We start from the raw sequence: 27,769 nt of genomic DNA on the forward strand, positions 1-27,769 counted from the left end.
GCTATTCTATGCTTGCTCTAGCACCACTTATGATGTGGTGGTAACTTGCAATACAAGCCACATGAAGGCAGCTTCACAGGGTTGAACTATTAATGCATAGCAGCTTCCCAGCTGTAAACAGCTGCTTACATAAATGTGATGACCATCTGAATGTCTCTTTTGTGTGAGCTGTTCTCCTCTAAATAGACTTGAGTATGATAACTCTGTAAGCTTGATTTCAGGATCAGTTTTGAGAGACCTTTCTCTATACCTCACACCACAATCTATATAAAGAATGGCAGCCTAGCTTGTCCCCATGATGGCTGAATTAGTTTTCCCAGACAACAGGAAAAAGAGTTTGCAACAGATTTTGACCTCTTTGCCTTTCAGTTTCGCCACAAGGTGAAATTTGAAGGGATGGACTCCCTGATTTCCCACTCTTCTGGAAACTCCAAACCTTCTCGCCTTCCTTCTCCGGGCACCAACTTTCACTGTACTACTGCAACCATTTCTTCCTTCAGCTCTGAAGAGCTGGTGCTTCCTGAGAGCCCCATCCCTGATCCTTGCAATGTAGACTTTTACCTGGAGCACCTGCCATCTGCAGTCAATGATCTCCTGGACGGCTTTGACAGGGTCCTAAAGCTGATGGAGGATGTGTGCCATCTTGAGACCAGCTTAGAGGAGACTCAGAGGAGAATTTGCAAGAAGAAGAAGAAGGGGCAGAAAAGCCATCCCATGGAAAAGGTAGCAACACTCGCCTCAAGAACCAGCTTAGGGCTGCCGAGAACTTACAGCACCTTCTCAGAGTCTGCCTTAGCCAGGCTCAGAGCTCACCATGTCAGGATTTCCAGCTGCAGTGCCACTGAAGGGGGCAAGCAGCACCCAGCGGATACCGTATCTCAGCAAAGCTCAACAGGATACAAGGTTCTGGTGGGCAACCCTCCAGCTTCAGGCCACATCTTCCAAAGCACTCTTCCCTGGCCGGCCCATTTGTTTAAAAAGAGACCCAGGAGTGAGGAAGGGCAGGGATATCTGTGTTGTGACGTGCTTCAGAGACAGATCCCTTTAAAGAGGAGAGCATGGCAGACCGAAGGAACAGGTGACATGTAGACAACCTCTGTGTGGGTTTAACTGAGCGCAAGAGCCGGTACCCGTTTGTTTTCCCTCCTCGTGCTTCACTCACATAATGCAACTCACTGGAGAAGTAGGGTCCAGATTAACCTCCTTACCTTTGCTATCTTTCAGGGTACTACAGATTGGGTGGACTCTGCCTAGAATGCCTTAAGTTTTCTGCACAGGAAAATTAGAATTATAATGGTGCATGTAAAGTACTTTGTAGTGTATTACAGTGGTACCTCGGGTTACATACGCTTCAGGTTACAGACTCCGCTAACCCAGAAATATTACCTCAGGTTAAGAACTTTGCTTCAGGATGAGAACAGAAATCGTGCAGTGGCGGCGCGGCGGCAGCAGGAGGCCCCATTAGCTAAAGTGGTGCTTCAGGTTAAGAACAGACCTCCGGAATGAATTAAGTACTTAACCCGAGGTACCACTGTACATTATTTACAATCTAGCACAGTAGCTTTGTGCAATCCTACTGTATTTTTGTACTACTGTCTGGAATGAAATACCTACAAGGAAGGCTTTAGGACAGGCATGGGCAACCTCAGGACAAGGGCCCAAATGCAGCCTCCAGGCCTCTTTATCAGGCGTTTCAAACTCTCTCCAAGCCACATCTTCCTTACCAACTCTCCACCCTCCCTAGCCCTGCTGCACTCCTGCGTATTTCTGCCTGACTGAAATGCATTCTTTCATGCCTCTTGCTTGTCTGGCTAGAGGATGTGTGTGTGTCAGTATTCTATGGGACAGTCTAAGAGAGCAGAACTTCTAGCTAGCTACATTAAGCATTACATTCTTGAAGTTGCTGCAAAAATACATCTGTAATCACAGCCTTTGAGAACTTGTCATGTCTGTATTAAAACAATACATACATCCAACATACTATGCTTACTACCAAGTCCTTCATTAGCATCTGAGGGCAGGAGCCAGCAGAAGCCTTGCACAAAGGGGCCGCCCCCCCTTCTCTCCTTGACATTGGGTGCGAGGACTTCCAGAACAGCATAGAGGAAGGGGATATGCTTGTGCAGATGGAGCATTTGTAATAGCACTATGCAATCAGCATTTTTCATCAAGTTCCTGTAACTAGTTTCACATACAGGAGATAATGGCATCACCGGTAATGAACCCTTCATCGTAGGTTTACATCTGTTATACTTCTGCAAATGGGGGGGGGGGGGCACACACACAGCAAGACCTGAGCCCAGAAAAGATACTGGCAGTGAGAGAAAAGAGTGTACACGTTTTACGTTTTCACATTTCATCTTAGTAAAGAGAAACATACAAACTTCCTGGTGTGTGCCAGTGAGAAAAGAGCTGTCACAATGAATAACTGAGAGGCTGTATGGGAGCCTGCAATGCTTTGAGAGAAGCCCATTGAGTACTTCAGTTCAACCAAACATTAACCACCTATTTCTAGGACTGCTGCCGATTAACTCTCGGAATAAGAGTAGGTTGTAGTTTATGTTTTTGATAGAAACAGGCCCTAATCAAGAACCCTGGTAAGGCAATGATGAGACTGTCAGTTTGTAACAGAGGAGACAAGCCTAACTTTCCTGTCCCTTAGTAGCACTGCAGCCCAAACACATTCAGTTCGCTCTATATACATCACACTTTGCCATTTTCACCAATAGAAACCATTTCCCTAAGATGATAGTTTGTTCTAGTTGCTGTTGCCCATCATACTTTCGTAATGTCTACTGCAAGTCAAGTTGAATGCTGACGCAGTACAGAGCCCGCAGCATTTTCTACTCCAGCGGTTGGTCCCTAACACCATAGATCCAGGCCATGATGCAGTTTGGAGGCAGAGATCCTATGCTTCTGGAGTCCGTATAAGCCTCATTAGCTGTCACAAACTTGATTCTGTAGCTTCGTTACATTGTAAAATTGTTCATCCACATGGCTGGTTTGCTCAAGCAGCCACTGCCTTTCTTGCTCATCCACAATCAGTCTGAGTGTTACTTCGTGGAAGATGACATTGACTCCCACCTAGACAGTGCACAAGATAATAATCCAAGTTAACTTTCGGGTCTGCAACAAATACAGAGTCAACTAAAGATGGTTCTGCTACATGAGGAATACTTATTAGCGCACCTCCTTGAAATGAATCTTTTTGAACATGCCAATACTGGCTTCATTTTCCAATCCAATTTTAGCTTCAAAGGTGTTTAGTCCCAGGCGAGTCATTCCTACAGGATAGAAGATTAGAAATAAGCTACTGTCTCTACTCTTGTCAATTTCATTTGGGAAGGTTGATCACATGTTCTGCATGCAGTATGTCCCATTTTCTCTCCCTGGCATCTCCAGGTAAGGTTGGAAATGTCTGAAACCCTTGAGAGCCACTGTTAGCAAGTGTTGATAATACTAAGTGAGACGAAGTGATGTGCTTACTCGGTATAAGGCAGCTTCCTATGTTTCTACGATTATAGGCGATTGAAGGCTCTGTGTTCCAAGTATAAGCAGAAAAGTAAACTCATTAGCAAGGTATCTTAAAACTCTATGGCAGAATTTCAAAGTCTTGGAATGGAAATCTTCTACCGCTATTGATGTACACAGAAATTAATCCTCCATGCATATGCAGTGCCCTCCAACACTTTCCAACTTCATGCCAGACACTCTTACCATAGGACATCATGATCAGAGTGGCTTCCTTGCCAAATCCTCTGCCACGATAGCTGGCCTCTGAAAGAGAGGAGCAGGGGAGAATTAAGAACTGTATCTGTTTCCAGGTTCATCTAGAACAAAGGTGGGGAACCTTTGGCCAACAGGAGGGTCTAGAATTTGGAATGGGTATCTCTCACGCACCCTAGAGTCTTCCTAATTCAAGGCCCTTTTTTTAAGACAAGAAGGTACAAGATATGCAACATTATTTATTTTTTTACAGAAAGATCAATCAGACTAAAGGGATACAGGGATAGGTGAAGAAAAAAGAAGAAGAGGCTCCTTTCTTGCACATTTAGTAAGATTTAGGCTTCATTTCTGAAAAATTCAGGACTGACAAAATACAACCCTGGCAGCTTGCACTGACCTACCAAGGAATGACGCTAGGTCAGGTTGCAATAGTTGTGTCAGACATTTGTGCACAGGATGCTTGTTTATAACCTATTTTATTTTTTGTTGGCTTTGGTCACTTCTGCTGAAGAGACAATCTTTTGAAGTAACTTGCTAAAGGCTGAAATATTGATGGGCCCATAAATTATAGAAGCGTTAGGTTACCTGCAATCATGATTTCGATCTCTCCAAGTGTTGGATCTTCACTGTCTGTGAGGAACAAGTTCACATCGCCCACCATGCAGTCTTCCTCCGTGGTTGTCTGCTTAGACCACTTATCTGTGTCAAGCACTATAAATGTGCATTCTGGGGAATTTTTTAAAAAAGAAGCAGGCCCAATGGAGAACATTTAAAACCATTTTAAATGAAACCAGGGTCAACTAATGCAGTAATTAATGGCAACCAGCACAATGTAAGAAGCTTCCTTCTTGACTTGGAATGAGAGATCTCTTGCTTCAGGCTGGGTGCAAAAGCCAATGCAACTCTTTCCCTGTCCCTCAAACCCTTAGGAAAATACAGAACTCTGGGAAGAATTTAATCTCACCTAATGTCAATTTGGGTCAAACCAAATGGGCAAGTGTTTGATGGGCCTATTCACTTTTTAAAAATATTAAAATCAGTGTGCAGGAGTTAGGAAAGAAATGTGTCTGCTTCCCTTCGCAGGAAAAAAAAAAGGGCCCATCTGAATTTTTATGTGGTAGCCGTAAGTAAGAAGGATGTTATAGTTCAGTTCCTGTGTACCTAACCACAGGTATTGGGCTAAAGAGAAGAACTTCCACAGCATCCAGAGGACATTGCATGGAAATGGATAACTATAGATACCATGTTTAGGTAGCTGATATGCGATTCTTGGGTACTTGTGTATTCTGCGGTTTTGGCCCTGAGTACCTTCCAAGATTTAATTTTGCTCAGAATAAAGTTGCCATCTATTTCTACACAGTCCAAATTATCAGTATTAGTTATTACCATGTTAAACTGATCAGCAGCTGAAATTTTAACATGGAAGAATCACTTTTATATGAATGGACCTTTAAATAAACTAGACAACATACATGCTCGCTACCCTCATCTTCAAGTCCTGACAAATATTTTAAAATCTCACTGTCTGCATCTTCCCGCCAACTGCGCTGCATCTCATATTCCTGTTCAAGGCTTAATGGCTCTGATGCAGTCAGACGCTGCAGCTCTTCAGACTTCATCCACTCATGGTACCTGGTGAGAAAATCCAGAGAGGGAATATATTCCTCTTCAGAACATTGCCTACTATGTTCTGTTGGAAAGGTAAACAAGATCTCCGCCATGAACCCATTTGAGGCATGAAATGACTGGCCCAGGCACACTTATACCAACATTCTATTTTATTTCTTCACAACATGAAATAGGCACCACACAGACAGAAGAAATTATTCTTAATGGCTGGGTTCACCAAGGTTTAACTCTCATTCCACTTGTACTTAGGATGCCATTGAATGGGGGGGGGGTGGGAGCTGCACCTGGAGACAATATATTTAGAACAAAATACAACCTCTCTTTTCTGAGAGGGTGCCCCAGGCCCTGCCTTCCATATATACATATCTCTCATGTAGTAATGACAGATATATTACCAGTAAGCAATAAATATGTACATTTCTAATAATTCCCAAATATGTTGTTCTTACTGTTTACAACTGAGGTTTCCAAATGCCTGCAGAGTTAAAAATTAAGGCTGTAATCCTAATGCATACTAGTTTAGGAGAAAGCTCCACCACACTCAGTGGAATGTACATCTTAGTAAACATGCACCAGACAACAGTGATAAGTTCTTGGTAGTCTAGACAAGAGGTTACCATTACCATCATTCCCCTCCCCCCACAAGCACAGATGATTGATTTTGCCCACCTATGCATATTTCAGACCTGGACATACCTGCAGTTCTGTTATCTCAAAATGTAGGAGGTGTTATCAAAAATATTCCTATGAACATATGTGAAAATTTGAATTTTTAAAAAAAGAAAAGTTAAAATCCCCCACAACTTTTGCATATATGCCCAATTAATATCAATAAACTGATCCATTAATACTTGCAGATCAGAGCAGTTACAGGTAACTTCAGTGCTTATGGCTCAAGCAGTTTATCTGTTTGTTCCACTTGGAATGCAAATTAACAAACACATATTACAAACACACATATATAAAAAAATCTTTTGCAAAGAAATATGTAAAGATGACTTAACATTCCAGACCTCTAAAGTCAATGCCCCCCCCCAAACTGGAGATTTGGCAAAGTATCTGTTTCATACTTGGGTACATGAGCAGAGGTATATGGCACCAGGGTCACCCTCTTTCCCTGCAGTACAGTATTCTGGTTAATTCTCATAGCTCCAAGCCTGCAACAAACAAGATTATGTTAGTGATACACTTTTTCAAAATAAATGTTATTGGTTCAGTTTTGAAATAAGAATGAACAACAACAAATGAGAGCAAAATATAACAATGCTATACAGAGGAATCATACATATCAATTTTAATATACAATCGGTCCATTTATATACAATAAAGTGTAAGATACACAATTTAAAGGGCAGCTGCAATATATTTGTGTACATAAAATGTAGTTTACCATGGTTCATTTGTGAGAGATATAATCTGTAATTTGACCAAAATAATTGCCGAGAGTATCTTGAAGCAGATGAACTGCAAGAAAACCCTACTTAATATTTCTCTTTGCCCCAGCCCCACCAGAAATGGTACAATGTTTAATAACAAAGAAAAAAACTACAGTGGTAGTACAAGAATTATGAAGCAACTGCAAAGGAGGTCCGGACTACTTAGTCATGCAGCTATAAAGCATTTGCTACACTGTGATTGAAACACAGGATAATTACAGCAGTTCATAATTGACATCCAGGATTCAGAAGTTAAAACAGGAGGATGAGGAGGTGGAGGTGGTTGAGTGTCCGGGTGCAACCACACCGACAGCATTCCCTGGAAATAAATTCCACAATTTTGCTTGCGCACTGCATGGAATTTATTCCATAACATTTATACACCACTTGAAGAAAACAAACAAACCTCAAAGCGAGCGAGTTACAAAAAAAAGGAATTAGACTTTGCATGTAACTTCTCCAGAGGCAACACTGAAGAGACATCAATCAGGGAGCCACTTTCGCAAGAGATCTTCCCCCACATACTACTCCTAATCTCCAAACAGGCGTCATTTAGCCGCAATCTACACCTGAACCAGAGAAAGAGAGACAAGCTCCACTTTAAACCCACCCAAAGCCACGCGAGCGCCTATTTACCTCGCTCCTCTACCATCCCAACCCAAGCCACACGCACGCGCAGTGGCCAAACTCTCCTTCCCGGTCGCGCTACGGTAGCCGCCGAGTCTCAATCCGACCAGCGTCTTTCCCAACCACCGACAGACGCATACAGCCACACACCCCGCCCCCGTGGTCACGTGCCATCAGGAGACGGGACCAATCGGCGTAGAAAGCGATTCGAGAGGTCGTGGTCACGCGCGCGGAAAGCTCGGCTGTTGGCGGCTTTTTGCTTGGCGTAGAAGCGCTGTTCCCTCCCTCCCCACTGCCCCGCCTACCCTCCCTCAGCTCCTCCGCTTGTGCGCGTGCGCCGTCTGCGGGTTCCCCTTGCTCGCGCCGGTAATGAGGGAAAACGACGGTTGGGAGTTGCTGGGCCGGACGTTGCCGTGGAGCCGAGCGAGGAGCGCCGGCGTGGCGGGTAAAGAGGCTTGTTGTGAGGAGTTTTTTTGAGTGGGTGGCAGAAGGGGTGGTGGCGGCGGGGCGAAGTCCTGTGTGGCGACAGAAGGGGAAGCGGGCTGGCGGCCTGAGGCGGGTCGGGGAAAGGGTTGGCGGGGAAGACGTGGCATTCCCGACGACGCTCCTTCCCGCGCGGCTCTCCGGAGGAGGCTTTTAAATAGGCGCAGGCTGTGTGTGACTGTTCTGCCTGTCTCTGGGCTGTTCCCCCCCTGAAGGAGACCGCGCAGAGGACTATAGAATTGCCCCCCGCTCGGCGTGAGCATCTTCCCAAACAGCGAGGAAGATCTGCTGCCTACCAGGTGCAGGTGGTGGTCACGCGGTTGTCTGTATCTGCTCGGAGACCTAGTACACGTGCGCGTGTGCGAATTCACAGACTCCTATATGGGGAGAGAGAAAAGTTCATGCAATTGCTTGTGGGTGCATCTCTCTCCATCCATGGGAGTAGCCAGGATTTATGTTGTGGGGGTGGGTGGCAGGACACCCACCTGTCATCATCCTCTGGCTGGCTCTGTCTAGCAGATTTGGAATGAAAGGTCCCAACAACCGTTGCTTTAAATTGCTTTCTTTTGACCCCAAGTGCTCAGGGGAAAAAAATCTGTCAAAATCTTCCTGCAGTTTCTACTTTAAGTATTTTTATTGACTTTATGGGGGGAGGGGCAGCTGCATAGTGTACTGGTGGAGTAAAAAGCCTCTGAAGTAAAGCGGAAGCTGGTAGTTTCCAGTCTTTTTTGAGGATGAAACACAGCCTTGTAAATAAGGCCACAAAAATTACTAACCTACAGATGTTCTTATTAACCTACTAAGAGGCTAGTGATGTGCTTTTCCAGGCTGGCTGTGGAGGAGGGGCAGCCCCTCCTATTAGCAGACTAATAATATGCAGAATGGTGAAGAAAGGATGGAGTGATTCATCTCCACTATGCTAGCTTGCTACGTTTCTTTGCTGATTGTGAAGGAAACATTCTTACTTCCTCTTTTGTTAGTATGGAAACCAAGTAGGCTATCAATTCCCCTTCCCCACCCATTCACATGTCTTTATAGAAGTCCTGCTCACCTATGGCCTCTAGGCTAGTGCGCAAAAATACAAGAGTGGTATTTCCCCCCCCCCCCCAACTATCTAAGTGGACAGTTACATCTGTGGATTTTACTTTGTCATTATATTTGAATCAGGCTTTCTGGCATGACACTCACTCCAAATATCATTCCTTAACATTTGCTTTGTCTGCGCCTTGTAGTCTCATGCTTCAAATAACTGATGGAGCAATCCTAACCCCTTGCGGGGAGCAACAGAACAGCAGCTCAACCACTGCATCCCAAGCTTTACTGCTTATAGTGACTAGAATCAAAAGTGGTGGGTGGCTTGCGGGGGGGGGGGGGAGGGGGCTATAAAAGCTCCAGGCCGGCTCAGCAGAGTGCCCAAGGATTGAGACCTGCAGGGCTTTGGAACCAGAAGATTCCAAGCTGCCAGGCCCTGCCCCAAAATGCCTCATTTCAGATCTCTCTAATGGCTTATAGTGGTAGAATCACTGTTGGTAGCTTTCTGTTTCTCTGGGTACAGCAGCGGATGCTGGCAGGAGCTGGTGGAGGGTCCCCTCTACCTTATCCTCCTCTTCCTCCAGCAGCAGCGATTGAAAGGGTTAGGAGTACATTCTGAGTATCTTCTGATAAGAGGCCCTCTTTATCGTATTTTCTGTTCACGGTAGTAATTGCATACATCCAATCTGAGTGGCCATAGAAAGTCCAGGTAAAACTTTCCCATGCCATGCACTAAGATGCAAACAGGAGTAGGAGCTAGGAAATTCAGGACAGAGTGGTTTCTTCAACAAAGAGCCCAGCCTCAGCCAAAGAAGGGGACTTGTGAGCAAATGATCAGGGGTAAGAAAGCAGGGCCTTGGAAATCCTTGCTTTTTGTATTCAGGCACATGCAGTGCCTTCCATGGTACTTACACTTTGCCTGTAACTTTCTCTGGTTCTCTTTTTGGTTCAGTGGAATTGCTAATGTGTTAGATAAGAATCTTAGTGCCAACTCATACAATACAGTATGGGTCCCCCCCATGTAAACATTTAGAAATTTTCCAGCACACACACTTGCATGAAGAAACTCATCACGTGGGGTAGCATGTTATGGATGGTGTTTTCCTCATTGTTGTAAAAGGTCTGTGTAGACTGCGAGGCTTTCCTGCCTATTTAAGCCTTGCTCCAGTAGCATGCTATAATTCTGTTTGGGTGGAGATTTTATTAGGGCCAATAAAAATGCCACAAAAAGTAAGCTTTCAAGTTCTGTTGCAGCTGCATTTGGAATAGCATGTACAGTTTGGGTTGCCTCACCACTTTAACAATATTGTGGAGTTGGAAAAGGTTCAGAAAAGGGCAACCAAAATGATGAAGGGGATGGAGCACCTCTCATATGAGGAAAGGTTGAAGCATTCAGGGCTTTTTAGTTTAGAGCAAAGGTAAGAGACAACATGATAGGAGTTCTCCATGTCATACATAATTTTATATACCGTATTTTTCACTCTATTGGACACAGTTTTCCCCCTCCAAAAATTGAGGGGGAAATTTTTGCGCCCTATGGTGCGAAAAATACGGTACTTCTAACACTAGAATTTGTGGACATCTACTGAAGCTGAATATTGGAGGATTCAGGACAGAGAAAAGAAAGTTACTCTCTACACAGCACATAGTATAGAATTCACTCCCACAGAAGGCACTGATGGCCCCCAACTTGGGTGGCTTTAAAAAAGGTTAAACAAATTCATGGAGGATAAGGCTGCCAGAAAGTTCTGAACCCCTATAACACAGCTTTCACCAATCTGGTGCTGTCCAAATATTTAGGCTATAACTCCCAGTACAAAATTTATGGAAGGCACCAGACTTAGTAGGCTTCCTTTCAACTAAGTCCCAGTTGGTTCAGTTGCACTTTCAAATACCGTATTTTTTGCTCTATAAGACTCACTTAAAGGTAAAGGTAAAGGTACCCCTGCCCGTACGGGCCAGTCTTGACAGACTCTAGGGTTGTGCGCTCATCTCACTCTATAGGCCGGGAGCCAGTGCTGTCCGGAGACACTTCCGGGTCACGTGGCCAGCGTGACATCGCTGCTCTGGCGAGCCAGAGCCGCACACGGAAACACCGTTTACCTTCCCGCTAGTAAGCGGTCCCTATTTATCTACTTGCACCCGGGGGTGCTTTCGAACTGCTAGGTTGGCAGGCGCTGGGACCGAACGACAGGAGCGCACCCCGCCGCAGGGATTCGAACCGCCGACCTTTCGATCGGCAAGTCCTAGGTGTGTGCGTCTTATGGAGCGAATGCAGGCTGGGCAGCTATCACAGAAGCCAGAACAGCAAGAGGGATTGTTGCTTTCACTGCACAGCGATCCCTCTTGCTGTTCTGGCTTCTGAGATTCAGAATATTTTTTTTCTTGTTTTCCTCCTCCAAAAACTAGATGCGTCTTGTGGTCTGGTGCGTCTTATAGAGCGAAAAATACGGTAACTATGCATATGATTGTAACTGTAGCCTTCAAGTAAAACATCTAACAATTATATTTAATTGTTAGCAACCAATTGTCATGAATGCTTGTTCAGGAAATGTGTAAATTGTAAAGTAAGTGACTTAATTTAAATAAAATATCTTAAATCTATTTTCCCCTTAGTGATTATAATCCATTCATTCTAAATGGAATTCCTTAAAGTGTGTTACTATATCATCTGGCTAGATTATATACTTTTAGAGTGACAGGAGAACCTTAGTTTTGATCCTTGTTTTTGATGTGGCTGGTATTTCACTAGATTCTCTAAAAGGATTATGGCCTTTAGTGAGAATTATGCAATTTGCAATGCAAGTGAAGAATTCTGATTTCAAATTCAAACTAGCTGATTTGGGGGAATCTGTTTACTTTTCTTTCCCGAGAAGGTAGGCAGCAATACTACTAGACTTGCATTAATGCACAGTGATGAACTGCAGTTACCGCTTGCTTTGTTGACTCCTGTAAACAGCTGATAAAATTTCTTTCAGGTTAACAGTGGTTGGATCAAAAGGAACTGACATCTCTCTCGGACTGTTCCATCAGCTTCAACATGGCTGGAGGTATTACTGATACAGGAGAGCTGTACTCGCCTTACGTGAGTATTTAACATTACTACAGTCTCTTGCTGGAGACAAGCAGCACAGTTATGCTCTGTATTTCCTGCTCCTGTTTCTTCATGGTTCCCCCCGCCCCGCCCCCCACGTTCTTGTATTGATTTTAAATTGTGATAGGCATTTTATACTTGTGTTACAATACATTTGGAAAAAACTCAGGAAACTTTTCTAATACAAGGGCTTGCTTGCTCTTTTCACCCACACATGCTGTAAAAGACTTGCGTTTTTAAACATGCTTTAATGCTTAGCAAACCTTGCCAAATACCCTCTATTGAGTCTCTAGTGAATATTCAAAGTATGTAATTGCACTAAAGCTGCATCAGCGAATAAGGTTGCTTCCTTCTAATAATAATAATAATAATAATAATAATAATAATTTATTATTTGTACCCCGCCCATCTGGCTGGGTTTCCCCAGCCACTCTGGGCGGCTTCCATAGAAACAAAAAAAACACTAAAATATCACACATTAAAAACTTCCCTGAACAGGGCTGCCTTAAGATGTCTTCTGAATATCAGGTAGTTGTATATCGCTTTGAAATCTGATGGGAGGGCGTTCCACAGGGCGGGCGCCACTACTGAGAAGGCCCTCTGCCTGGTTCCCTGTAGCTTTGCTTCTCGCAATGAGGGAACCGCCAGAAGGCCCTCGGCGCTGGACCTCAGCGTCCGGGCAGAACGGTGGGGGTGGAGACGCTGCTTCGGGTATACTGGGCCGAGGTAGCCCCACGTAGAGTGCATTGCAGTAGTCCAAGCGGGAGATAACTAGAGCATGCACCACTCTGGCGAGACAGTCTGCGGGCAGGTAGGGTCTCAGCCTGCGTACCAGGTGGAGTTGGTAGACAGCTGCCCTGGATACAGAATTGACCTGCGCCTCCATGGACAGCTGTGAGTCCAAAATGACTCCCAGGCTGCGCACCTGGTCCTTCAGGGGCACAGTTACCCTATTCAGGACCAGGGAGTCCTCCACACCAGCCCGCCCCCTGTCCCCCAAAAATAGTACTTCTGCCTTGTCAGGATTCAACTTTAATCCATTAGCCGCCATCCATCCTCCAACCGCCTCCAGGCACTCCACACAGGACCTTCACCGCCTTCACTGGTTCTGATTTGAAAGAGAGGTAGAGCTGGGTATTATCTGCATATTGATGGACACCCATATGTTAGATTATGATAGGTATAATACTAACAAGAGGGAAAAGAATCCCAAATATCAGAGGCAAGAGGAACTAAGTAATTTGGGTAGTGGATAGACTAGCCAGAAATTAGATGTGGTGAATTTTATCCCATGCTGTCCTTCCAGTCATGGAAGTCTCTTTGATCCAGCAGAGGATTCCATGAACAGTTGGAGGTGATTTTCATTAGTTCCACTTTTGTTCTACTATCACCTTCATACCCTCCCCATCTATTTTTTTAAAAAATATTTTTTATTGAAGAATTTCTTGGTTTATAAAAGTACGCACATTGTTTCTTTTTTCAACTTCTAAAGTCCTTTCTACAGATCAGTTATATTTGACATGAGACATTAGTGTTGTATACAGTATAAGGTTGGGGGAAGAAGAGGGGGAGGGCCCCCTCCCCATCTTTTCTAGGGAATTGGAGAATCCTCTGACACAGTATGGTGAAGAAAGGAGAAATTTGCAAAAATCACCTCCCTTTTTTGTCTGCAGATGCCTGTATGGGAACAAAGAACCTTCCATGTAAAGAAGGACAGCATTGGTTACAACTTGGCACCTTCAAAGCAGTTTTCAAACTTGTGCCATTTAGTGATGTAGTTGTGCAAAGTTACACCAGGCTGTTCTTCTGTGAAGCTGAACAGGTGTTATCCTGTAATTTCACTTAATGGAAGGCTATCTGGAAGCCATATGTAAAAGGCTCTTCAGGGAAGAGCAGTGCGCTAAATACTAAATACATGATTATACTTTTCTGGTTGTGAAGTCTTTAGGGCAGTGACACATTCTCTTACAGTCTAGACCGCTTCATGGAACAATAAAAAGACATGTGCACTAACAATGTGCACAAGATTCCTGGGTGCATGTTTACATCAGTCAGTGCAGAGGCATTCTGCAACACGGGACAAAGCTTTTTAAAATTTGTGTGGCTTTCTTAAATGGCTGATAGGCTGTACTTGCGCCAATGGGTTCTGTTCTGTTTCCATAGTTGGAATTCTTGTTGCTGCCATCTTGCAGCAACAAGTGGTTAAAACATCAGGAAAGTATTTTTTTTATATAAAAATTGAGATGAACAAGGAGGCTTTGAAAGCAGTGCACATACATACACAAGAGTTGAGAGTTGTTGAAGCTGCATCTTATGATGCCCTTTTATGGCATACCAGTGGACTCTGTCCTCCTTCCTAATATATAACCCATCACATCTCTCTGTCAAAGCTATCCTCTTGAGTGGTGGTTTTCTGATTGCAAGTGATTTTTGAGAAGACATTAATCGGATAGTGATGTGTGCTGGTACATTTAGTCCAAGGAAGATTGATCTGAATCTTCAAGGGGAAAAATAGACTCCCAAGATGTTAAATTACCAAGTACCTTACAGATTGAAAATTATAGCATTGCAGAAATCTTCAGGCTGTTGAGCATAAAAATGGTACTTGTCTCATTTTTGGAGGGCCCGAAATATGATTCTACCAGTATCTGAAATAAATCTTCCCTCCCTATACTGTTCTTTTTAATCAGAGTCAAAGAAAACCTCCAAGGTTTCTGTCCTCAAAGGCTTCGTGTGCAGAACCAATTAAGGCCTAGAGCCAGGAGGTGGTGTATGCAGGGAATGACAGTTCTGCCCAACGAGTTAAAAAAATTGCTTTGCAAACTGACATCTACTGTTTCATCCTCTGGGAAAGCAGTCAAAAGATGCATTTGCTGTTCAGATGCCAGTAAGTACAGGAGGACCTTGTTCTCTCAAAGAGAAGTGAATGGCTATGCATAAAAGGTCTCTGAAGGATGCATTTGTAGTTCAGAACTTCTGCCATGAGCATTTGGTTTATAAACTGTATACATTCCCTGTTGTTAAGGTAATTTTATTTATGGCTACTCTTGGTTTAAAAATTGTGTGTTTGACAGTGGACGTGAATTCCAGGTAGATGGTTGTCTTCTGATAATGGGCATTCCAGTAATTTTAATAAGGTGAAGGTAGCCATCAGTGGTGCTCTTTCTCTCATCCTCCTTGCACTACTTTCTTGCACTTCAAGTCTAATGGATACTGTATCTTACATGACACATGATTTTAATAAGTTTAAATTATTTTCCTGCTAGTGCCCAGGGCTCATAGGAAGCAGCTGTATACTGAGTGTCACCATTAGTTCATCTGCTTCGGTGTTGTCTGAATTGGCTAGTAGTTGCTCTCCAGGGGTTCAAGAAGAAATCTTTCCCAGCTCTACTTGGAGATGCTAGGGTTTGAATCTGGAGTCTTTTACATTCAGATATTGTCATCTGTCACTGAGCTGCCACCTTAATTACCCATTGTGGTTCTGACTTACCAAATCTACTCATACATGAGTTCTTCATGCTACGTTTTAATACAGAACTGTTTTAGTTATGAGGGCACTGCCCCCCAAATAGTAATGAATCTTGTTTTTGCTGCAGATAGAGCCAGTGTTGAACCTACAGGATAAAGCAGATTATAAATAGAAATTGTGGAAGCTGAACCCCTTGAGGTAGTTCCATTTTAGCACTTTGTGCTGTGGGGAGGCAAGTAGGTTTTTACTAAACAAAAGAGCAAATCTCTTTTGCTGTTATTATTAATGTAATATTCTTCAATAAACAAGAATAATGCCTGGTCTTAGCCTGCCATTTAAATGTAAGAACTGAGGCAGGAACTAATTCAGAATAGCTCTTCTTAAGGGTTGATTTTACTGTCAACAAGCTTGTCATGCAGATATTCCCATTCGTTAACAAGATTCCTCTGGTGTCCCAATAAGGGAAAATTTCCTTCTGCTTCACTGCTAAATATACTTGGGAGGAAAATTACTTGTCAGACTCCTGTTTGGCTAATAGTTGGCAAGCTGTGGAATGCTCCTTTAATACCTCACATCCTATATTGCCTCCTCATGGGTGAAGTTGAGTAACTGTACCACCCTTCCCCCTATAAAAAAACCTCAGCCTCTCTGCAACACCTTTAGTTTCAGAGAATCTTTCCTTTGGAGTTAGAAACATGGCAAGTGAGAGAACTGCATAACTTGAGTAAACATGATGTTTTGAGGCTATGTCCTTTCACCAGTATGTCTGGTCTTTCTGCTTAACTCTTGCTATGTGGAGAAGGAGGTTTTATCTGTAATCTCCCTCATCCTGAAGGCTTAGGTTGGGAAAACAAGAAATAAACTATTGGGCTATTGGAAAGTTGTGGTTTGCATAGGTTTTTTGTTGTTGTTGTTTAAACCCAGCTGTTAATATTTCTAAGGCCAAACATTAAACACTGCCTAACTGTGTAAGTATGAGCTAAAAAGCATTTCTTTACTGAGACGATAATATTTTCTATAAAACTGCACCATCATAGTAGCCGTGTTGGTTTGGATTGTCTATGGAGGCTGCTGCTTTCTGTCCATTTTGGGATTGCTAGCCAAAGAGTCTTTTTTAACAACTAAAAGTCACATGATTTTAACATTTATGATTTCTTTAATTGCAGGTTGGCCTGGTTTACATGTTCAATCTCATAGTTGGGACTGGAGCTCTGACTATGCCAAAGGCCTTTGCCACTGCTGGTTGGCTTGTCAGCCTCATCCTAATAATGTTCTTGGGATTCATGAGGTAAGAGTTTTCTGAATGTCAATTTCCATTAACAATCTACTGGGAACTTGTAAATCCCAAACGTGTCACTTGTATCTAAGTAATACAATCCATTTGTCACCCAGCCATTGTGATTTCAATAAGAAAGTTGTGCCTTGGCCTTGAGGGAGTGTTTTACAGAAGGCAGATCAGACAGTATTCTTACCAAGTTCCTTCCCCCACATGTGCTGAAGAGTAAGAATGCACTTTCCTCCCTGCCCATTTGGCACATCAGCCCTTGCCTCCATTGCCACCTTACATCCATACATAGGTGTTCTAATATGGGGTGCATTTGCTCGAGTTCTGTGGTCAGAGATTGGACATTTATTGCACATTCTGAGCCCACACATGTTGCACGTTAAATGTGAACACCCTGTTTGAACGTTATGTACAATAACATCAGAGGCAAGACAGGTGATGCTTGGATGGACAGGGAGCAGAACTTGCTCTAGCTTCCTGCCACGTGTAGAATAGCAATCTGGGTACAGTCTGAATTTTATCCAATGAGGCCTAGCATCTGTCTCATGGATACCAGAAATTACTGGATACCTGCCCATCTTAAGATGGTAGGAAAGAGAGTTCTCTCTTCCTTCTATCCCATTTCTGAGTTTTCTGTCTGTGGCCAAGTCAAAAGGACTTTGCTCTTTTACGTTTCCTCACACTTGATGTTGTTATCTCTCATGGATTGTCTTTTGCTCCTTAGAGGAATTATGTTTGTTAATAGTAGTGAAAAGCTGATGAAACTTTAACATTGCAAAAGTCAAACCTCATCAAAACAACTTTGGTTGTAGAATAGGAGGTTAACAGGGACTACTGCCAGGCTTGCTCCTTGGCATCTTCCTCCCAGGCGTCATAGGAGCATGATTTATTCAGTAGCTGGATGATCTGAAATGGGTTGCTAGGTATCTTGAGCACAATTGGAAAAAAGATTTGTGAATCTGACCAAGCACAATATAGAGGCCAGTTGCAGACTTTTGAGGTGGTGGTGAGGGTATTTCTGCCTCCTTACCACTATTGGGTGAGCTGAATTGTGTCTAGCTAAGCTTTCCTTGGTTTTTTTTGGTTTTTTGATTGGTTTAGGTTATTAAATTCAGGCTCCTGGGCAGGAGCAGCTACCCTGGTGTGCAGAAAACTTGTTTGCTATGTCCTTTCCCTTTAGCTTCTGAGAACCAATATATAAAGCTGATTATTAGCTGATAGTGTGTAGCATATGCTCCACAATACTAAGGTGTCATTTTTCTGATTAAATGTAAAAGCTTGCTTTAACTTTAAAAATAAAATAAAATGTGTGTGTGTGTGTGTGTGTGTGTGTGTGTGTGTGATCTTAATTGATAATCTACTATCCTGAATGTCAGGGATCCACAAAAGTCAGCTGATCTGTAGGGACCACAAGTCTCTCTTGGGTGACCTCCTTCTGTATGTCCAAGATTTGAGAGACCATTTCCCTCCCCTTGTGTTTCCACTGGAAAAGGGGTGCACTTACTGCAATTGGGACGCGGGTGGCGCTGTGGTCTAAACCACAGAGCCTAGGGCTTGCCGATTGGAAGGTCGGCAGTTCGAATCCCCGCGACGTGGTGAGCTCCTGTTGTTCGGTCCCAGCTCCTGCCCACCTAGCAGTTCAAAAGCACATCAAGTGCAAGTAGATAAATAGGTACCACTCCGACGGGAATGTAAATGGCGTTTCCATGCGCTGCTCTGGTTCTCCAGAAGCGGTTTAGTCATGCTGGCCACATGCCCCGGAAGCTGTCTGCAGACAAACGCTGACTCCCTCGGCCTATAGAGTGAGATGAGCACTCAAGCCCAGAGTCATCCGCTACTGGACCTAACGGTCAGGGGTACCTTTACCTGTACTGCAATTGGGAGAAACAGACTGTATCCTTCCTTTGAAATCTGACACCCAGGAAATTGCATAAGGAGGGGTCAATCTTGCATATTTGTTACAGCCTGCTTTGGGGATGGACAGAAGAAGTGAGTTGCTCTCTAAAACTTGATGAGGAGTAAAAAAACTGACCCAGTCTCCTCTGTTGCAGAGGGATTGCTGGTGACACAACTAATGGTTATCTACCAAGGCCAACCTAAATTTTGTGGGCTTCTGATGAATGTGCCTGCTGCTTTAATTTGATGCAGTTATTTTATGTACTTTACTGTTCCATTGTAAAAGTATTGCCTTTCAACATTGGACAGGGATACTCTCTTCCAGTGCCCTTTTACCCTGGGTTGAGACTGGATTGCTTTCATGTTGAGACATAATCTTACAAATTGCTTAAGATCTGTGGAAGGAAAGGCATTATAAAAGTGTAAGTTCTGTTGGATGGGAAGCATAAATCCTTGCAGTACCAGTGACTGAATTGCTTCTGAGGCTTTGTAAAAGAGATTATTTCAGAACCTTGAAGCCTGCCTGTAGCATTCTCTGTCTCATGCTTTGATTTCTTTTCCAATTCATTTCTTGATGCTGTTGGGATATGGGTTGGTATGCAATTACTGTATATATTTTGTATCAGCCTTGAAATGCTGCCCACTGGTGCCAAGTCGTTTGAGAATTTTTTACCCTGATCCTTCCATTCCTCTGTTTTGCACTTCTGGCTCCCTAATATCCTCTGGAGAATGCTCAGTGTAGTAAAAGAACATAGGGGAAATTATCCAGGCCCCTGGATGTTGCTTCTGTGCTTTAATCCTAGCAAACTAATTTCTCATTCAAACTTGATAAATGAGTTTAGTTGGTGAAGCAGTAAGAAACCATTTTTGTGGTTTAAATAAGATTGATTGTAGTTTTTAGTAAAAATGAGAGCGAAACCTTAACATGGTCATCTAACTGGGGTAATGGCAATTCATTTATAAGATCAACAAAGCAAATGGTAATGGGGAATGGGGACAACTGATTGATCACTCGCTCTCAGCTATCTTCCTGGCAGCTCTTGGAAAATGTTTTCAGTCCTTCACTTTTTAAATCTTTTAAGTGGTTCCTCTAACTCTGTCCAGCATTAGGTCTTTGAGTGCATTTGGGTACCCAAGTGATCTGTCTTTTAGACCGATATAGTTCTATCAGTATCTTATTTGTTTATTTAAAGAATTTTGCCCCACTTTGCACTATGTATCTCAAAACAGCTTGTAGAAAAAAATAAACATACATTATGCAATGAAGCTGAATGTCGGACTATTCAGGACAGGCAGAACAATGTATTTCTCCAAACAGTGCATAGTTAAATATGGAATTCATTCTAACAAGGGGCGGTTATGGCCACCATCTTGGATGCCTTTAAAAGATAATTAGCCTTAGCCTCCATGAATTTGTCTATCAGTTGCTACTAGCCATGATGGCTATACTTTGCCTCCAAGGTCAGTGGAGTTGCTGGAAACCATAGGAGAGGAAAATGTTTTTGTGTGCAAGTGCTGCTTGCAGACTTCCTTAAGGCATCTGGTTGGCACTGGGAGAGCAGGATGCTGGACTAGGTGGGCCATTGGTCTGATGCAGCAGGGCTTTTCTTACGTTCTTGCCTTGTTCGGATTATTTATTGGCCCTCATCCAGCCCACTACTGTGTCCAGGCATTGGTCCAGGTCTGCCTTTCCTGATTGAGATGCAATAGAAAAATATAGCTGGTTATCAGCATGGTAATGACACCTTGCCTCAAATTGCCTAATGACTGATCCCAATGGCTTTATATAGATGGCAAATAACGTTGGAGATAAAATAGTGTTCTGTGGAACCTCATAACAACAGTGGAACATTCTTCCGATGCTGGTCTCTGCTTATAACCCAAATGGAAACGGAACCACTGTGGCATAGTGCTTCTGATACCCATTCCACATCATTGGCCCAGCAGGATACCATGCTCACTGGTTTTGAAAGTCACCTATAGATCAAGTAGAAGAAGCAGGGCCACACATTCATCATGGCGACCAAAGCTTTTTAGTCCCATGCACCTTAGCTGCACCTTCCATCCAAGGCACTAAATCTCTTATAGCTACCATGTTGCACCTTATTATAGATAGCGGAATTGTCCCCCATGACTGCCCATGATCATCCTGCTGTAATTGATGTATAGTGAGATGTCCTATGAAATGTGCTTATCCTATAATTTATTACTCCAGTTAGATTCAGTTCTGTAATTCTTGAGATTTGGGGATATAATCCACCAAGATTTGTGCAGCAGAAATTTCATTAAAATGAATGGGAGTAACATAAGAACAGAGACATGAATTTATGCAGCTCTTTTTCATTTCAGTTAAGGTTGTTCAGAATATGCTCCTGGTAGCATGCAACACTTGTGCACTGGTCTTTCTGCTTTCTTCAGTGCTGCCATGTGTGAGAGTCTTTGCTCATGTTAATTTTCTTTTGCCTTACCACTAAGAAAGTGTCCAGACATTATGGAGAGCAAGCAAATTTTCTTGCTCATGTGTCTACACCATTCATGAATAGAGAACAGGTAGAGAGCATTTCTTTAACATTAGATGAGTCCTCCAGTAAGGGTCACTGAGCCTCCCTCCTAACTTGTCTTACATTTCTGCACTCCATCACTTTTTGTCCAACTCAGCCCAGCCACAGTACCATAAGTGAGCTGGATTGTAGTGGAAAAGTCCCTGACCTGAAATGATGGAGGACAGGAAAATAAAAGTGTCTGCAGCAGTGCAGCATGGGGAGAATAAGACCAGCTCTCCAAACCCATCTGACTCTTGATATAAAAAATAGAATCTCTTCCATGCTTTATACATAAACAGGACAGATGCAAGAACAACAATTGTGTGACTGCCCATACTGTGTACAGTCATGCCCTTAATCCCCAATTTTGTTTACACGTTGCACCTTAGAATATATAGGTTAAAGGCTGTGTAGGTGGGGGTGGAATATTGCAACCCATTGTTATTAACCAACTGGTACTTTTACCATTTTTCTGCCAGCTACATGACCACAACTTTTGTAATGGAGGCCATGGCTGCTGCAAATGCCCAGCTTCGTTGGAAGAGAATGGAAAAGCACAAGGTTTGTGTGGCATTTCATTTGGCTGCTAATTATTTTTCTTCATAGCTATAAAATCTCAGTGGAGCAGCTCTGTTTTCATTTCATTTGTTATGTGTTTACCCTTAAAATCTGGCTGTAGATTCTGCACCATGTTGCAAAACTTGATTCATCACAAACTTAGCCATTTTGTCCCTGGCACTGGGATGGATGCTCAGCCTTTTGGTGGACCAGCTTGAAGCTATAAGCATGCCAGAAGGCTTTCAGTTGGAGAGGTTTAGTCTTTTTTCCAGCAAGTAAAGACTCCTCTTTTTTACCTCTTGACATTCTGTTTCTTGTCAGAATTCTGAAATTATTCTATATTTTGAACACTTATGCTTATTTCTTACTCTTCTAGGATGATGATGAGGATTCTTCATCTGGCGTTTCTGATAGTGATGTTCTTCTTCCTGAAGGCTACGAGCGATCAGAGACACGACCTATCCTATCTCTTCGTAAGTATCTAGCAAGAAACCTTTCTCATTCCTATGAGTTGCTCTTCAGTGCAGAGAACAAATGAGAAAGTTAGACACAGCCTACTTTCCCTGTGTCTTGTATACACATGCACATGTAGTAGCTTTCTGAGAAACACAATACTAGCATTTTTACAATTCAAGAAAACTAGTTTATCAAGGTATCAAGCCACTGGCAACCCTGTTTTCTCTCTAGCTTTGCTTCCACAGGGTTTCAGTGACACAAAATGTACAACTGAAAACCCCCTGAATCTTTTTTATATGAAATCATTTGTGAGTTGCCTTTCAGACCAAAATGTTAACTCTGAGCCAGCATCTTAACTTACAACAACCTATAGCCTTGCAAGTAAAATCCCAAATGTAATAGTTTGCAGAGCTTTATTTGTCCTTTTGTCTTGCATGTACAGTACCTGATTTGTAGGGGGGAGGGAAATCTCAACTGTTATAAAGTTTCCTTTTCTGGTCTCCTGCAGGCAATTATTGTTATAAGCAACATAGGAAAGTGTTAATTTACATGTCTGAGCAAGATGGAGAGAGAACAGGTTGTGGCTTGAGCGGGACCCATCTTTGAGATGTAGGCTAAGAGTTTCCTTCCCTCTAACCCTGCAGAGAGACGAGGAGCACCTAACATTTTTGAAATCACTGAAAGGGTGGAGATGGGTCAGATGGCATCCATGTTCTTCAATAAAGGTAACTACCTTCAAGCCACGAAGGCTCTATTTCATATTATGTATATTTGGTTGTTTTTTATTTAACCTAGCTTTTGTCAGAATCTCTTAGTAGTTGGTGTTTTTCTTGAGGAATGACAGTTTCAAGTGAAAACTACATGTGCGAACCATAATAGGAATCACCCACTTTTCCAGAGTGTTTCTGAATGGTTCCTAAAGCCTAAATGTCAAGTTTGACACCCCACCCCATGTGAATATATAACTTCTTTTAAATAGGGATATTTAAGGCTTCTTGTGGTCCCAAATCTGCTTGAGATACTGAATACCTACTTCTCCTGGCTACTAATAATGTCTGGAGGTGGAGAAACAGGTACCATCTTGTCTGTGTGTTCATGTATTTTGGCTTCGAGAGACATAGTCTCACTTAAAATAAAGTTTTAAGTGCTTGTAGTTTTAAAGAAAAGATTGACATGTGACACTAATCTATCTTTCTGTCTCAGAGTGTAAATAATTATCTTTGATAAGGCTTGAATTTTTTTTAAAGGAATGAATATAACACATCTGGACTGGCAGTAGAAAGATAGTCAGCTGAAGAACTTTGCTGTACATAAATGCCGTATTAAATAGTCTCAAAATGTTTACTAATATGTATTGTGCTCCAGGTAACAATTTTTGTAGTACTGTTAAAGGTGCTGAACATTTTCCATATCCCTAATGTGCTGTACTCCTCATCCTGGATAAAAGCAAATAGTAATTTAAATTGCATCCTATTTGCACTTTTGCACTCTTTCATTCTCAAAGAAACCACTGAAGTTCTTAAGCAATGGTAGAGCTACTTGACATAGGAGTTAGGGTTTGGGAACTGGAGCTAGCTACTATTAAAAAAATTTACTGTTGGGTGTCTTTCAATATGACAGAAGGAACTTGGTTTTGGGTTTGGTGTTAATGAGGCTTGTTGAGAGCAGTACAGATAAAATAAACCTGTGAGTGACATCCTAGTGAGTGGGTAGGTTGTAAAGATGCAGCCCAATTACAGATTCATTTGAATACTTAGCCCAGATTGAACTGCTAGAGATATGAACCGCTGGCCTTGAATGGTATGCTAGCATTCTGTTTTAATTGCTGTGATGGATAACTTCACCCAGCAGAGGGTGCTCAGGTCACATGTGTGAATTCAGAACAGTAGTAGTTGAATATTATTTAATTATTTAATTATTCAACTTGTAATTCACACAAAACCTTCATTCTTTAGTTTTCCCTTTACCATAAGTAGACCATGCTGTAAAGTTCCCTCTTTTAGACGAGAGAATGTGAATATTGAATAATTACAGTAGGTTTGGTGAAAGAAGGCCCCCCTCAAAGTCATGGATACCTGTATTTCCACGATATTTGCTTCTGTTCTGTCTTATGTGTTAAGTGACATCTTATATGTTATATGTTAAAGTGACATCTTGGTGCTCAGAGTTTTGAAAGCATCATGCAGGTTTCACAGATCCACAAGTAGCTTGATAGTAATAGAAGTTAGCTTTCTGAGTATCTCTGAGCTCTATAAAGTAACTAGTTTCTGTATCAAGAAAAGTTGTGCAGAAAGTTTTAAAATGTCTGGATGGTGTCTGTGAAAGATCTTGAAATGGATTTTGGAGGTGGTCTTAAACCTGTAGCCTCCATTTGTGCCCTTTAGGTCTGATATTATTCTCATTTTCTTACATCTGCTGCATCTCTTTCCTTGTCATAACTGTAATGCAACAGTAAGTCATCAATTTATGCAAATTTGGATAGTACAGGAAGATGAATTTTTTGATGGATCGCAGACCCTTGATGTGTCAAGAAAATTGGCTGCGCATGTTGGCAGACTGTTTTTGTACACACAACTTTTATGGATGAGGTGAAAGCTAATGTTTAATTAAACATGTATTAGAGCAGGCATAGGCAAATTCGCCCCTCCAGATGATTTGGGACTACAGTTGCCATCATCCCTGACCACTGGTCCTGTTAGCTAGGGATGATGGGAGTTGTAGTCCCAAAAAACATCTGGAGGGCCGAGTTTGCCTATGCCTGTATTAGAGTGACCAGCTTAGTGTTTAAATCCTGGAGAGTGATTTTGAAAGATAGGGCATGCAGATTGGCCGGACTCTCTTGGGTTTCAATCAGCACACTATTGTGGCCCCTTTTAAAAGTTGCTCAAGTCACTTGATCTCCTTCAGATAGGTGGTAGTGAGGATTTCCTTAAAGAGCCATTTCCCCAAACTTCTCAGGTAATTTTAAGAGGTTGCAGATCCCACAGATCATTTGATAGGCAAGATATTTTGATACTAGGCTTGAAGAGCCCCTTCATTTTAAAGCAGAGTTGGATAACCTGTGCCCTCTGGATGTTGTTTTAGTACTACTCCCCAAATCCCTAATCACTGGACATGCTAAATGGGACCAATGGCAGTTGAGAGTTCAGCAATGTATGGAGGGCCACAGGTTCCCCAACCCTATTTTAAAGGCACCAGTAGGCCCCATCATTCTGCCCAGACACTGAGGTCCAGTGCCGAGGGCCTTCTGGTGGTTCCCTCGCTGCGAGAAGCCAAGTTACAGGGAACCAGGCAAAGGGCCTTCTCAGTAGTGGCGCCCGCCCTATGGAACGCCCTCCCACCAGATGTCAAAGAGAAAAACAACTACCAGACTTTTAGAAGACATCTGAAGGCAGCCCTGTTTAGGGAAGCTTTTAATGTTTAATAGGCTATTGTATTTTAATATTCTGTTGGAAGCTGCCCAGAGTGGCTGGGGAAACACAGCCAGATGGGCAGGGTATAAATAAATTAACAACAACAACAACAACAACAACAACAACAACAACAACAACAACAACAACAACAACAACATTAATGGCTTCTGTTTACTACCATACATCTCCTGTTCTTACTTCATCTATTCATCTTTGTTTCTGGGCAGCTTGTCTGGTTTGTGTAGAAGCCTTTCTCCTCCAGTTGGTTTGGATGTCTTCGCCTCCCCTCTGAAGTGCCAGATCTTTTCAACTGTCCTAATTCTCTAATCCCATCCCTTCAGAACTCAACCAGGCTTACTGCAGTTAAGCATAATCAGAATTTGCACATGCATTCTTCAATGAACTATAGCAATTATTTGCTCTTAAGGGAGAACTTCTTACTGCCCCATTCTGTGTATTATGTTGTTTTATTTGAACCCCCAAACAAATCCGCGCAGTGACTGTATGCTAATGTTACACCCCGACCGCAACCTGGCAGGTTTGCTATTAGGGTCATGAGATTTATGCAGTACAGTCAATGAATAAGGCTTTCAGAGTTTCATGGCTAGGTGAAGATGTGTTGCGGCTCTGTTATACCTTCTTTTGAGAGTTATTGGCCTGTTAAAAGCAAAATCCTTGTTTTCACTGTATTCTTTGCTCATTTCCCTTGACTATCTTAACAATTTGACATGCTCTGGATCTGCAATCTTAAGAGTTGAGCTGTGTATAAATCTTCCACCTCTGACTTGTCTGCTTTCTGTAGGGAATAGATTTGCAGTCTTAACTCTAAGGAGAAAAAAGGGCCTCTGGCTGTGAAGGGAATCTATTCTGAAGGATAGCTGGGTGCTCTTTATCAGGGATCCAGAAGTCATTTATTGTAATAATGGATTCAAGGCACATACATCATGTACCATCCTTGCAGGAAGTCATTGATCTTCCTGTTTTGTGTCCAGTAATGAAAGTATTGATCAATGAAGGTTGGTGGCAGTTTATAAAACAGAAACAACACTAACGTCTATCTGTAGGTGGAGAGGGTGGAGACTATTGGGTGGTGCTTTCACCCCAAATCCTCAGCTGAGATGTGTGCCTTGAATAAACAACATAGAAGTGGGTCTGAGATGTTCTGCAGAGGACAACAGGATTGGTTAAAATGTTGTGGTTTCAAATTGTTAGAAGCTTTAAAATATTTAAAATACAGATTATCTGAATATTTTAAATGCTCTGAGCTACTGTGGCTAAGGCACAGGCCTTTATTTTGCCAAACAAATGAAAGCAGTACATTCAACTTTGTTTCCTACAGAGTTCCTAGTGTAAATTAGATGTAAGAGGGCTGTAGTCAAGTGACCTAGCAGCTTGGGCACCATACCTGTTGGTCTGATGGCAACAGTGAATAATAGGAATTCTTCCTTCCATCCCCTTCACTGTGTCCTTTTACCATGTTCATTTACAAGGTACTGTTTAGGCATTGATTGATAATCATTTGGGGAAACCAATCTCTTGAGTTGTGGTGACCTTTTCAAGCATTTGTTAAAGCATGCTTCCTTTCAGCCTTTTTTTCATAGATGTCAACACTTTAAAAGAAAGATCTCGCATCTCTTAAGACAGAATTTTCCTCTGCTTGCTAGTATTCCATGAAGCCCAAATGTCATATATCTTTTTACTGATGCTGAAAAAAATATATACTATAACTTTTCTGTTTTTTTATTTTATTTACCTATTTTATATGTTGGTAAATAAAAAGTTGTGTAAAGTGAGTATAATTTCCATATTTTATTTTGTTTGATATTTACTTAAATTTGACATTCTGGATGTGACACTTAAAGCTGCTATCCTTTACACAGTTATTTGGGAGTAAGCCCCATTAAACCTATTGCATCTTATTTCTGAGAAAACATGGTTAGGATTGCTGTGTTGGACTTGGTGTCACTTTGTATTACGAAAAACTAGCTGTGGACCTAATTTTGGAGTCACTACTGTGGATAAATGACGGCACGACTCACTGCACTGATGTACATACATATTGGATATGATATGAGGACACCTAATTTTGTTAAGCTTTCTTCACCCTTTTTCTTCTGTCCCA

General features: G+C 42.4%; 3 protein-coding genes across 8 annotated transcripts in view; 2 read left to right on the forward strand and 1 right to left on the reverse strand.

Annotated features, from left to right (window-relative positions):
* LOC114592840 (polycystin-1-like) overlaps positions 1–1,978 on the forward strand; it is a 78,374-nt gene extending 76,396 nt beyond the window's left edge. The window contains exon 47 of the mRNA XM_077924175.1: positions 370–1,978. Coding sequence (XP_077780301.1) covers positions 370–1,089 — 720 coding nt within the window. The 3' untranslated portion in view covers positions 1,090–1,978. The remainder of the gene's footprint in view (positions 1–369) is intronic.
* A 340-nt stretch (positions 1,979–2,318) lies between these two features.
* On the reverse strand, positions 2,319–7,555 carry NAT9 (N-acetyltransferase 9). 5 transcript variants are annotated; one of them, XM_077924174.1, is made up of 8 exons: positions 7,428–7,555; positions 6,426–6,512; positions 5,249–5,358; positions 4,312–4,452; positions 3,718–3,777; positions 3,487–3,537; positions 3,190–3,284; positions 2,319–3,084 (listed from the first exon to the last, which is right to left on the reverse strand). In XM_077924174.1, exons 2-8 carry the CDS (start codon positions 6,500–6,502, stop codon positions 2,938–2,940), a joined length of 681 nt encoding a protein of 226 aa, XP_077780300.1. In that variant the 5' UTR covers positions 6,503–6,512; positions 7,428–7,555; the 3' UTR covers positions 2,319–2,937. The 5 variants fall into 5 exon arrangements, with proteins under 5 accessions (XP_077780300.1, XP_077780297.1, XP_077780299.1 ...); XM_077924171.1 differs by having other exon boundaries at positions 7,402–7,542; XM_077924173.1 differs by lacking the exon at positions 7,428–7,555 and adding an exon at positions 7,198–7,202.
* A 121-nt stretch (positions 7,556–7,676) lies between these two features.
* SLC38A12 (solute carrier family 38 member 12) overlaps positions 7,677–27,769 on the forward strand; it is a 77,683-nt gene continuing 57,590 nt past the window's right edge. The window contains exons 1-6 of one of the 2 annotated variants that reach the window (XM_028716804.2): positions 7,677–7,878; positions 11,912–12,018; positions 16,663–16,784; positions 21,700–21,781; positions 22,155–22,251; positions 22,879–22,959. In XM_028716804.2, coding sequence (XP_028572637.2) covers positions 11,974–12,018; positions 16,663–16,784; positions 21,700–21,781; positions 22,155–22,251; positions 22,879–22,959 — 427 coding nt within the window. In that variant the 5' untranslated portion in view covers positions 7,677–7,878; positions 11,912–11,973. The remainder of the gene's footprint in view (positions 7,879–11,911; positions 12,019–16,662; positions 16,785–21,699; positions 21,782–22,154; positions 22,252–22,878; positions 22,960–27,769) is intronic. The other variant, XM_028716803.2, reaches the window with a different exon arrangement.

This window comes from Podarcis muralis, chromosome 2 (assembly GCF_964188315.1).
Source record: "Podarcis muralis chromosome 2, rPodMur119.hap1.1, whole genome shotgun sequence".
NCBI lineage: Eukaryota > Metazoa > Chordata > Lepidosauria > Squamata > Lacertidae > Podarcis > Podarcis muralis.

What these genes read in the sequence shown, in the direction of transcription:
- NAT9 (XM_077924174.1), bottom strand. Translation starts at nt 6,502, where the DNA reads ATGAGAATTAACCAGAATACTGTACTGCAGGGAAAGAGGGTGACCCTG. An exon ending in GATCGAAATCATGATTGCAG is followed by an intron (nt 3,778 to 4,311) that starts GTAACCTAACGC and finishes CCTCTCTTTCAG; the next exon opens with AGGCCAGCTATCGTGGCAGA. An exon ending in AAAAGATTCATTTCAAGGAG is followed by an intron (nt 3,085 to 3,189) that starts GTGCGCTAATAA and finishes TGCACTGTCTAG; the next exon opens with GTGGGAGTCAATGTCATCTT.